We start from the raw sequence: 12719 nt of genomic DNA, 5'->3' as shown, positions 1-12719 counted from the left end.
ATTATATATGAGGATAAAAATGGAATATTAGTATGATTTTGTTTCATTTCCTTACACAAACCAAACACTAGAATGGAAACAAATATATATTTTCTTCTCACTTTCCTAACGTTTCCAAACAGCAGAAAGGAAAATTAGTGGGAAGTTTGTTTTCCTTTCCCATCGGATTTATTAAGGAATTGATTTCCTTTCCGCGAACCAAACAAAAAACAAGGCTCTTTCTCTCTGGAGTGCAACTCTAAGGTCGTCACTTGTGTTGACTGGCGGCGGCGCTGAAAACTCACTGACTCTTGATAGAGATGTTTCTCGACTACATAGTGGTCCTGTACCTTGGATATGGAAGGATGGCAGCGTTACTCTTTCTCCTCCCCTCCTTGGTGGCAACAGCGATTGGATTCGACAGTGCACTTCATGTTTGGATTGGGTTCATCTCCTTGGGGGGATCGAAGCCTCAGATGATGGCCATCTTGACCGTGATGACGTGGGACTTCCCGCCTTCCATCTTGTTAGTGACAATCAGAGCAGGGGCTTTTGATGACTGGTTTGCCTCTCTTGTCATTGGTGACAGAGGTTGGGCAACTGGTTTGCTCGAGGCCAACTCTGACAAGCGACGACGGTGCAGTTTTGCAGGTTTGGGATTCAAGTGTTTCCCTGCCAGCAGAGGTGGCGGTGGATCCATGGCGGCGGCTTTCTGTGGTAGTGGCTTTCTCTTCTAGGCCCTAGTTGGGTGGATTGGACCTGGTTTGGGCTGTATGGACCACATGGGCTTCCTTTTGGGTTAAGGTGGACTACATGGGCTTCCTTTTGGGTTAAGGTGGATTGGAGGTTTCTATTTGGATGGTTCTGATGAATGAAGAGGGAGCGGATGGAGACAAGTCATCCTCTACTCCAAATGTTGCTTGCCTTTGGTCTTTCACTGTTTTGAAATGTTACAGATAAAACCAAAATACTGCTTCACTTTTTTGATATGTTACATTCGACATAAAAAAAGAAGGGGACAACGAAAAACTATCACATAAAGAGGGAAAAAGAACATATTCATTATTTCCAGATAGTTGTCCCATAGCAACACAAAATCTAATTTTGTACGAAAAAAAATAAACTAAAAATTACAAAATAAAACAAAAGCCAAAAATGACATGTGGTGAAAATATCTGTGGTCCAAGGTAAAAGAATTGGTAGCTAAGACAGAGGTACGAATCCAATAACTGTGGACAACACCATCACCCATGTTGCTATTTTCTCTATCCAAATCTTCTGAGCAAAAATTGGGATCACTGTATGGCATGTATAATACAAGCTCGTTTATACACTGCTTTACACACCAACTTAGGGAAACCCTGCGACATCAGAAAGGGATCCCCAAAAACAGTAAAGTATTTATCCTTAGATTAGTTATTGGATTTTGAGGAACCTCATTTTATCTTGTGTCATTTAATTCCTGCCAAAAGAATTCCTTCCAAAGAATAAAACCTGCAAGAAAACAAAGTTTGTTTGATTTTAGGGATTATTGGAGAAATTTTGCAGCTCTATTGTTATTCAACACAACCAAGAACATATAGCAAACATATAGTTGAAAAACAATAACTTACTCCAATAACTTTAGGTGGGTAGAAGTGGCTGTCTTTCGTCAGAGCCTACACGATGACTAGCCTGAATAACGATGAAATTGATAAGAATAACTTTAAAAATATAGTATGAGATAAACACTTAGAAAGTCATCTACACAAAGCTAAGAAATTTGCGTTATTAAAACCTCTTCGTTTGCTCCTGCTGCCATATTTATAAAGGAATCCTTTGACCTGAAACAGAGAAGGGAAAGAGAAAAACTATTTAGTAATCATCATGGATGAATAAATTTCTTTTTCCATGTATTCCTCCTTTACAATAACAAGTAACACACCACTATACCTCCTGCTAGAGGCTCTACATTTCCCTTTTCTTCTTCTTCTTTGTGTGTGTGTGTGTGTGTGTGTGTGTGTGAGAGAGAGAGAGAGAGAGAGCAATGGTGATCTGTGAGGGGTTTGGAAGGGATTGATTTAAGTTTCTCAATTGCTTCAGACAGTGGAGCTAAATCTTATGGTTCTTTCTACAGAATCAATTGCTTAAAAGATTGAGACGGTACTTGAGCTATTCCTTAATACAAAATTATAAGTTTCAAATGATCATGAAATAATCAACTTAAGTAGAACTTTTAAAACATCAAATACCTATTCATGTGCTAACAGGAAGTTTAATTATTGACATGGAGTTTGGAAGCATACACACCAGGAACACAATAGCTTGCATGGCATTTGAACCCCAAATTGATGCCATGCCATTCCACTATCATATGCAACAGAAATGAGCAAAAAGAACTAGCACGTACCTGTGATCATCATGGACATCTACCAATTCTAGCTTCCCATTTTGTTCTTCATCTTTGGCTTTTGAAATAGGAGAAAAGAACTAATGGAACATTGAAACAAACCAAGGTCACCCAATGAACTGTTCAGAGAAAATATATAGAAAGCAAGTTTTTCCTAATTTATACTTATTGAATTGAAAATTGATCTTCGCATAAATAAGAAAACAAAAACAAAAATCTGCTATAATTACCTGGTGCATGGAGATGAAGACAATAGAAATTCCTAAAACAAAATTCATAGTCAAAGTATGACCAAATAGCACAGCAGATGCTATGCCTGTGAAGATAGTGGCTACAGTGGATGAGTACTTCTTTAGAATTGTATCTGTAAACATTGAACAGCATCTTTCATTAAAGGAGTGAAGAAAAATGAAATTAAAAAGACGGAAGTTTCTTGAATAGAAAGAAATGTCTCATTAATAGCAATCTTCATATTGCAACTGCTTCCAATCTAAAATTGGCATGACATCTAAACCTGAAATGGCTAATGCAGATAAGATAACTGACCTGCATATTTGAAGAAAAAAGAAGACAGTATTCCTTGCGCTGCATTGTTTGCTATCAGAAACATTGTAGCTTTTGAATGACCATGAAGGATATCAAAGCTACTTGGACCTGAAACATTAAAAATGAGGTGATGAAAAATTTACAATAATAAATCCTAAAAATCTTCTTTCTTATAGTGCTTGTTTGTTTTTCCCCCCTGTTTGACTGGGATTTAGTGAAGTCAATAGAAATTGAATATTGCTTTCAGTCATAACTCATTACGTCGAGGTAAAAGTCATAGCATTTATGGAACCTTCATTCAATGAGAATAAAGATTACAGGGAGCTGGAGTCTCTACGAGGATATTTTCTAATTAGGATTTACATCCATATTGCTTGTGTACTGTTCATTGGGACTTTGGGAGACTTATCACATACTTTAATTCATAGGGAGAGAGAGATGCGTGTAAGGGCACATGCAAAAATCATGGTTCATCTCTTTTCTGCACCACAAATTATTTTCTATGAAATCAAATAAGGTCAGCCCTTTAGCTATTAGTCTTGGCTGTTTGTCTATTCTTTCTTCAGGTGCCAAGTACAATTATTGCTTTAGTTATTTGTAAAAGCATCCAATAAAGAGAAATGGGAAATAAATCTCAATCTCTCTCTCTCTCTCTTCAGAACTTCTGGGTAGTAGCTTTCCAGTAGTTGGACCATCTTAGAAGGTTGAAGACTAACATTCTACGTATGCATTTTATGTGGAGTAACAAAACCCCTTCATGATTTAAATAGTTGTTTTCTACTTCAGTACTAATCTATTGAGAAAGTTTGTATATATCAAACAGAAAAGAACTCTGGTTTCTCTGAAACTACAATTAAAATAATGTAGTACATACCTTTGACGATGGCCATTACCACTATTCCTAGAAAGTTGAATATAGCACCATACCCATATAAAAATAAGTTCTGCGAGCCAAATGAAGAAGAGTTCAAATGAGGAGATAAACTGAAATAGTTTACAATGTTGAATCTAACAGAAGAAAAACAAAATTAGAGAGAGAGATGAGACACATGCTAAAGAATTTCAAGAATATGTATACAGTCACAAGTCAGACGAGGGAAAATTGAAGTTATAAAGAGGTCAACGTCCAACCCAAAAATAATACAAGCTCCAGATAACTTATGACATATAAGTGGGTGAAAAGATAATCCATCAACCTGTTAATAAAATCTCAGCAATATGTTTCCATCGTGTCATAAACTTTTACATAGTGCAAAAGATTAAAAAGCCCATAAAAGTCTGGCAGTATATAAAAGTGTATATCGCTGATATTCTCTTCTGGAATTGCTTTCTTTTTTGTTCTTTAAACTGCCTGAGTTTTGCTCCCCAAAAAAATGAACATTCATGTGTGTTTTTATTAGATTTAACACATCAAGAAAAAGAAGGAGAGCAGAGAGTTCTGGTTGTGAGTGCACTGCTAGAAGCATTCATGCATGAGGGAGGTAGCAGAATCTATTCAATAGTTCCATAAAACTCCACACACACACACAGTAATTTATGGAACTTACATGTTTTCAAGCAAACTTATGTCATTTCTGTATTGCTTGAGAGTATATCATAAATCAATAGTTCCATAAAACTGCAGACTGCTATTTCCAAGAACACACATTTTTATTACTACGTATAATCCCTGTAGAACGAGAGCCGGTCCTTTTTTACTTTCAACTTTTACCTTTCCTGGGCTACGGCAAGTTATTAAGAAATTTTGTTGTAGTTGATACTTCAATTTCAACCCCAAACACAATCATAAGTTCATAACCATATATCACTTGGCAAATTAAAAAGGAACCTAATATATAGCTCCTCCAAACACAAATCATAAACAAGTAAAATCATAAATACTAGGCTAGCCCAAATTTGAGTGACACTAACTGGAAGTACAGAAGCTAATGCTATTTTCTAGCTTTTAGAAAATCAATCTCAACACCATTTTTAACCGCAATCAGTTTTCCTGGTTTAACACAGAAACCAATCATCAAAATCCTACCTGAAGGTATATGCTTGTGTCATATTGGCTCTTCAAAGCATACTCATTGTAGACAGAAGCCAGGGATGGAACTGTTACCTATAAAAGGAACCAAAGATAAGTCTCCATCATGGATGGAAAGGTCTTGGTCACATAATCTAAAAGGATACTAAGGGCCTATCTTGGAGTGCTTTTGTGGGACTTACAAAACAGATCTTTCTTGCATTACAAGACATTATATAACCACAAAAGCACTTTTCAGCCAAGCAATGAAAAGTGCTTTTGGTTTTTGAAAAAACTTTCATAACTACTAAAAGCACTTCAAGCAGATCAGCATATTAAGCTTAGAAGCCCAAAGGTACATGTTAGAAAGGAACTCAACACTACTAGAAAAAAGAAACATTAGAGATTCTTACAAAGATCAGCGTGTATATGTATGCGCCAGTCGAAATTGTTAGATCTAAAGCAGTGGAACCTGCAGGTAAAGATCGCAACTGATTTACACTAATCCCGATGAGCAACAAAGCAAGGGCCTCCCACTGTATCAAAGTAATATATGTTATCATTAGACAAGAACAGGATTGACAAATGAGTGTAAAATAGTAAAATGACAAAATAGCAGGTTAAAAACCGACTTTCCCACATATTCACTTCTCCAATTCTTTTTTCTATTTTTATTTGATTTAAAAAATAAAATAATAAAATAGAAAGGCCATTTGGCATGCACACAGGTTTACCTGAATTATGGAAAATCGGCGTTTCATTATCATTTTCAGGAGAACAGCAATAACCAACACCTGCATGTCCATTGTGAAACAATAGAAATTTAAGAAGTGATGAGTTTAAGACGACAATGTCTTACTCTAATAAAAGAAAATGACCACCAGAATTTTACATGCGCCACTAACATATGGCCTATTTTACATATATTTTCATGCAGGATAAAATATGTATGCCAAGCAACTTCTTTTAACCAACATCACTGCTGCAGATTATTTCAATTGGGTAAAATGTCAGGCTTATCATGTATTGACACAGGGTTCGGTGACTATACATCGTATAGTCCAAACTAGCAATTGACAAGCATCTCACAACATACTCTCATCTACCAGAGGTTCTTGCTTTCTGGAGATTGTTACTTGCTCAAGAAATATAAAAAGGGAAGAAACATGGAGGCTGGAGTAACTGCATGAGCACATTGGAAATTATGAGACAATGTCCCATTGAGCAATCTGAATACAATTGGTTCTTACATATACTACAATGGTCCCCAATATATTTCTTATCCATTATGGTAGCATAAATGCAACTGATCATGTAGCTACTCACAATGTAAGCACAAAAGTTTAACAGAGTAGGATATCTGTTTGTTTAGGACTGAGTCACTGTCAGATGGCTCTCCAGAATTGTAAATAGTATACTAATACTGTCAGGTCAGAAGGCATTCAATGACATCCTCTTGCCAGGTTGTAGAAAACACGGAAAGAAAAGAAGGGAAAAAACCAATATTAACAGTTTTTGAGTTTCAGAGTTTCACTTTATAGTTGCTACTGTTATTGGATTGCAAGTTAAGAGTGCCCATTATGCTAAAAGTAAGCAACTCTTATTCCACATTTTGTTTCCAATCGAACAAAAGAACAGGTAAGGTCCGCATCAGATGTCATTAAAATGACACCTGAATCCTTGCTGCTGTCTCCAGAATAATATATCCTCCAAGCACTTATTGCTACACAATAAAGACTGATTCAGTGTTTTTATACACTTCCTGAATTAATCCAAGGGTATTAGACAGAAAATGCAGTGTTCTCTACCAAAACAGGATAGACATGTAGAGGACCGAAAACAAAGTCACATGTACAAAATTTAGAGCAATAATCTACTGAGCAATATATATATATATATATATATATATATATATATATATATAGGGATACATGTAAGCCATCAAGCTAGAAGTAATCTTTCCATGAGAAACCCGAAACGCAAAGGCCAACCAAATGATGATATGGCTAGTAATATCACTAATCAGGAAGAAGGTGATATTAATTATATTGAGATTTCATGTACCTTCAGATTGCTCAACATCTTCACTGTAGCAGGATTAAAATACAGCTGCAAAATAGGATTAAATAACTTTATGACTTTAAATAAATACAAAAGCTCTCTAGAATCACTGAAAGGGGTACCCTTTCAATTAAGATAAGGATAAAAGTTGGATGAACAAGTAGCAATGCATTTAAAGTAATACTCATGCTTCTGTACTATTTAACAAAATAATAAAATCTGAATAAGCTGATAGCTAACTCTCTATCTCACACAACCAAGCAGTTGTATGTACATAGCATGTCGTTCATGAACGGTGCATGAACACACACACTTGTCTAAACACTTTGTCTTGTTTTATAAAATACTGCATGGGAGAGTGCTTAGATCTAAACATGGTTATCACAATTTAATCTCAACAGGGATAGCAAGACTGCTCCAAGAATCCTACTACAAACTAAAAATTTAAGCATCAATATGTATAAACCACCCAGATCCACATAAAAATGCTAAGAGAATCCATGGAAGAACTATACCTGCATGGTGAACTTTAAATAGTTATTAATAGCATATAGAAATGCTGGAACAGCAAGAAGCACATTGTTCCGAGCTGCCTGCAAAAAGAATAAAAGGATATTGTTGATTTATTCCACCACAAATGACCGTGTTTGTCTTCTAGAACATATAAAATATAAACAAGTTTACAAGTTAAATAAGACAACTCAAATATGGATGCAAAACAGTTAGATAATGAAATATAAAAAAACAACCTCTATAGTATAAAGGAGCACATAACTTTCCTAGAAAGAAACCATGAAGAACTAACTAAAGAAACACTTAGAGTTGGTCTGTTTTAATCTTAGGATATCCAATCTCCAAAAAAATCCCAATTTTTTCGAACTAAAATGCATAAACTTTTTGAATACATGAACATAAAAAATTAACAATTACTGAATAGAGAACCTGTGTGAATGTAGAAATCGAGAGAAGAGGCTTCTCCCCGACTTTCTGATTCTTAGCCTGCAGAATCAACCAAAACCTCAATAAGCAAAATGCATACAAGCCCAACAAAAAACAAAACAAAAAAATGAAAGTCTACAAGTACTCTGAAATTCCACTAGTACAAACTAGAATAGAGTGCTATTACGAACTATCAGACATCTCTCTCACTATATATATATATATATATATATATATATATATATATATATATATATATATATTCTTAGCATATAAAATCCATAATCTTCATTAAGGTGAGCGCCTCGCATATGTAGGTTCTCACTTCTCCAGAAAGGCGAGGAAAAGGCACTTTCTAGTCTAAGCATACGAGGCAATGCCTTTGATCTTTAACAACAGTGGATGATTTATGAGTAACATTCTTACGATGCCTTATTCCACTTTGACAAGAACGACTCAACCTTAGCAGATGATGAAACACTTACAGCAGCAAGGAATAACAGTAACTCAATCTGAAATCTTCCATTAAATAAAACGCTTCATATATATGTGCCAAGAAAAGTTGCGCAATAAGCATGAATATTAAGTAGATACTTGAGTAAGGGAGAGAAAAAAGTTGTTGGCTGTACCTGCAACAAGAGCATAACAACAGCAAATAGAACCTTTGCAGCCTCCGTCAAAAAGTTGACACTAATCGGGCTAAAATCAAATTTTCCATCCACCTTGGACATATAAACCAGAATTGGCTGGTACAAAAGGTAAAAAAATTTAAAATGTCAGATAACTGAGAATTGAACTGCGAAGAGAATTTTAGAATAGCTAGCTATAAAAAGTTGCAAGTGTTACTGTTTATCTACTATAAACTTCATTTTATTTTTCTAAAATTCCACATAAGTTTGATAACCAAAATTTCTTAAGAGTCAAAATCTAAGAATATAAGTGATATATCAAATCAGTAGATCAAAATCAACAACACTACCGGAACTTAGGAGGTCAGAAATGATGGTAGTGTGATGGTAAGAAGACTGGCAACAGGTGAAGCAGGGGCAAAATGTTAGCACCATCTCAGTCATCATGGTAATGGTGATTACATTAGAGACAGACAGCAATGGAAGAGAATAGTGTTAGTAGTGGTGGTCTTGATGCTAGTTTGTGGCGTTGGTAGAAGAAATAGCAACATCTCTGGTAGAGTAATAATGCTGATATAATACCTTATTTCTTGTAAAACCTAAAACCTAATTTATGCACCAGAACCTAGACAACTCTTTGAGTAACAAACACACACACACACACCTAAACTTTTCTAGTTCAATAAGTTCATAGATGAAAACAAACCTGCAAACCAACTAGCATACAATCACCAACGACCAAGAGGACATTGAGAGCACGCTGCTTGGACGATAGCCTACTCTTGTGCCGGTCATAAGCCTTAGAGAAAGCTTTACTATTCGAGGGAACCAACTTTGAATGGCATACACTGCATTCTATCATCCCGTTGTTCATAAATTTGCCCTACCCTCTGTCAAACTCGACACAGAGTCGAATCTACAAAAAGAGAAAAGCACTTTAATACATTATACACATTCCGGCTAAATTATCATCACCCTCAATATAAACACAATACATGATAACAAACTATACCCCGAAAGACACAACTCTAAAAACGCACGCTTAGAATACACCTAAGCCCTCAAAAGGAACTCAGTCTTCCAATCTCAAAACCCAGCCAAACCATAGTATTCTGATCCTATCTCATATCCTATAAGTTCGATTGACAAAACTGCAAGCAAATGGTAGCTGAATTCTACCAAACACCTTATGTAACCCCAATCACAAATCAGTATAATTCAAGCAGATCTTGCATTAAATTACATACAGACTGACAGAAACCAATTCGTGAAAACCTAAAATTCTGAATTGAATCAAAACAAGAGCAGAGGGAGCTCAGATCTTACTGATCACCATTCCACCAAAACTTTTTGAGCTAGAAAAAGTAAACAAATTGAGTAGAACTAACCGAATTAGAACAATGAGGCGGAGCTATGGTCGGCTCATTGATCCGAGAGTTGGATTCAGATCCACAGTCGCCACAACTCAATTCCAACTCCTCACACACAAAAAGAAACTCAGATTGAAAGTGAGAAACGGCGAAAAGGTGGAAGAATTTAGGAATCTGAGAATGTGGAAATTCAAATTGAACTCATATAATGGAATTCGAATTTCCAGAGATGCGAGGAATATGCAGAGAGAGAGAGAGAGAAGGGGGATTATTTCAGAGCTTAGGGAAGGAAATGAAACAGCTTCTGTGTTTGTCACCCTTTTCTTTCTTTTTTTTTTTTTTTTTTTTTTTTGCTTTGAGTATACACAAGTGCGGCTGTGACACAACTAACTGTGACCGACCAATGAGGTGTCAGATTTAGATGGAAAGGTGTGAGTCAATGAGTGCTTTTGAAGCGTCCGGGCCAATGGGGTTATTGGGTGAGGGCTAGTGAGATGAGATTTGCTGGGTTTTGGTCTTGGATTTCAGGTTGGGATGTTTCTTTCCCACTTGAATTTGATGTAGTTTTAAAGTAAGGTTTCTTTGGCTTGGACTAAGAAAAAGTAGGCTGGCTTTGGCCGCGTCATTATTTCATGTGAATAAAATACACCTTTTCAGTTCTCAGATTTCGATCGGGAGTCAAGGCAGCTAGTGCCACGTGTGAGTTGTGGTGAAAATCAAGTAGAGCCCTGTGGGATGGGATGTAGAGAAAATGACCATCTTCAACTTGAGTTTTTTTTTTCTTTTGAGAAATGATCAATACAGGGCCTCAAGTCTAGATTATTAATAAAACTATCGAATAAATGGAGGCATGATAGCTGACACTCAAATAATAATAAGTACCAAGAGAATATCTTAAAATAATATCAGCGGTCTCTACGAAAATTATGTATAAAACTTGCACTAATTAGTGAGGAGAGTTTTATTGGCTACTCCGTTCGCTCTACAATTGTGGTGACATAATAGAAAGTAAATTTGAGTTTTTAATTGGAGCTGTTTGGAAATTGTATTACGCCTTTTACATAATGATTCTTCAAAATTGTTTTGCAAGATAGTCATCCATTAATCTTTGTAATTGGTCCTTGGATGATTGCAATGGTCCATCACAATCCCCAACTGGAGATACAATAGGTGACAATTTGAAGGTCGCAGCTTCGCAAATGTCTTCGACAAGATGATGAATTGTTTAGCCCCAACATCAAGCGAGCATGCATAATGATGTTAACAATTTCAGAACGAGCTTGAAGGATTGACTGCACAACCGCCACTATAATTTGCAATTACTGCAACTGAGCCTTCTTTTGAAGTTTCTACAGCAGTGGCATGTAGCACCGATTGCCTAAGTGAATATGTCATCCTTTGAGGCTCAACCTTTAATGGTAGCTCATCTATCACTTAAGCAAACTGATTTGCTTTGGATACTATCAAGAACCACAGGTGGCGTCCGGATTGGTCGCTGGATGGCGAAGTTATGACCAGACAATGTAATTGGGTCGGATCGGGCAAACCGGGTCGGCTGGAAATTGATAAATCAAGCTCATTTGTATCGAAAAAAAGAAACGTCAGACAAATATATAAAAGGGTCCGGATCAAGGGACACAAAATTGTACACAATTTTTTACACTTCTCGTGAGCCTTTAGATTTTGAATATTATTCAATATGGTTTAGATTAGATGTGAGAATGACGATGATATATTTCTAGTCCCTTCCCTGAGTTCCCTCTCGCTTTTCTCTCTAGCGTGGTGGGTTAGGGTTTCCTTTGTGCATATATGTGCCAAAGGTGACTGTTGTTTTCTATGTTGATTCGGGTTATAACTAATTATGTTCTTTCTGTTCGATTGGTTCTGCAAGTGGCTCATGTGGGTTAGTTCTCTACTGGTAAGAATGGAGGATGAGTTGGGAGATCTGGTACGTAGGCTAGATCTGTCAGAAGAGGAGGCACAAGTGATTGTTCTACCGGAGGATTCGTCGAGTTGGAAACCCAGGAAGTTCCTTCTGGTAGGGCAGTTGTTGACGAACAAGCCGTATCATAAGGATTTGTTGATCGGAACAATGAGGGCTCTTTGGACTCCCAAGAAGAGCAGAGGGGAACGGCCTCGGGTCTCGGCTAGTGTTCTGGAGGGTTCGGATCGGATTGTCTTCTCTTTCACACATGAATATGATCGGAATAGGGTGCTGAGAGGATGTCCGTGGCATTTTGATCATGCCCTGTTTGCTATATCGGCGACTGATGGTAGGGAAGATCTCCGTCGTGTGTCTCTACAATGGCAGTTGTTCTGGGTGAGGGCTTGGGGCATCCCTCCACTTTACATGGAGGAAGAGACGGGGAGGCGTATTGGGGACTCTGTGGGAAGATTTGTCCGTATGGAGGAGCCGGAGGATGGGGTTTTCTTGGGCACGACGTTGAAGGTTAGGGTTCTGCTGGACACTGATAAACCTCTTAGGCGGGTTGCGACAATTAGGCTTCCAGGGCAGCGGAAGGCCTCCTGTTTTGAGTTGGATTTCCTGAAACTTCCTACGTTCTGTTTTTATTGTGGGCTGTTACATCATGATTCAAATCGGTGCGAACTTCATCGCTCGGGGAGGATCACAGAGAAACAGTTTGATGCGCTCCTCTGTGCTGAAAACAAGGATCGCTGGTTACTGGAGAAAGAGAGTAAGGAAAGAGAGGAGGCTGTGGAGAGTTTGGTACGAGATGGTCGCCGTTTTGGCTTTCTGAAAACAGGGAGGACTGGCTGGTCGATGACGGCACCGGATT

General features: G+C 37.2%; 1 protein-coding gene across 1 annotated transcript; it reads right to left on the bottom strand.

The window, feature by feature from the left end:
* Nucleotides 1-1016: 1016 nt before the first annotated feature.
* On the bottom strand, nucleotides 1017-10241 carry LOC133709338 (CMP-sialic acid transporter 2-like). The gene is made up of 16 exons (XM_062135049.1): nucleotides 9940-10241; nucleotides 9258-9467; nucleotides 8552-8668; nucleotides 7926-7982; nucleotides 7499-7576; nucleotides 6987-7031; nucleotides 5657-5716; nucleotides 5336-5458; nucleotides 4941-5018; nucleotides 3789-3858; nucleotides 2915-3022; nucleotides 2599-2732; nucleotides 2369-2448; nucleotides 1757-1802; nucleotides 1593-1653; nucleotides 1017-1473 (listed from the first exon to the last, which is right to left on the bottom strand). Exons 2-15 carry the CDS (start codon nucleotides 9423-9425, stop codon nucleotides 1603-1605), a joined length of 1215 nt encoding a protein of 404 aa, XP_061991033.1. The 5' UTR covers nucleotides 9426-9467; nucleotides 9940-10241; the 3' UTR covers nucleotides 1017-1473; nucleotides 1593-1602.
* Between the last annotated feature and the right edge of the window lie 2478 nt (nucleotides 10242-12719).

The sequence above is a fragment of the Rosa rugosa genome, chromosome 5 (assembly GCF_958449725.1).
Source record: "Rosa rugosa chromosome 5, drRosRugo1.1, whole genome shotgun sequence".
NCBI lineage: Eukaryota > Viridiplantae > Streptophyta > Magnoliopsida > Rosales > Rosaceae > Rosa > Rosa rugosa.
The sequence above is the reverse complement of the archived record's forward strand: the minus strand, read 5'-3'. Positions and strand labels throughout refer to the sequence as shown.

Excerpts from the sequence above, each read along its gene's own strand:
- LOC133709338 (XM_062135049.1), bottom strand. The coding sequence starts at position 9,425 with ATGAACAACGGGATGATAGAATGCAGTGTATGCCATTCAAAGTTGGTT. Across the intron at positions 2,733-2,914 it reads TTTTTTCTTCAAATATGCAG|ATACAATTCTAAAGAAGTAC; the intron begins GTCAGTTATCTT and ends CAATGTTTACAG. Across the intron at positions 1,654-1,756 it reads CAGCAGGAGCAAACGAAGAG|GCTAGTCATCGTGTAGGCTC; the intron begins GTTTTAATAACG and ends ATCGTTATTCAG.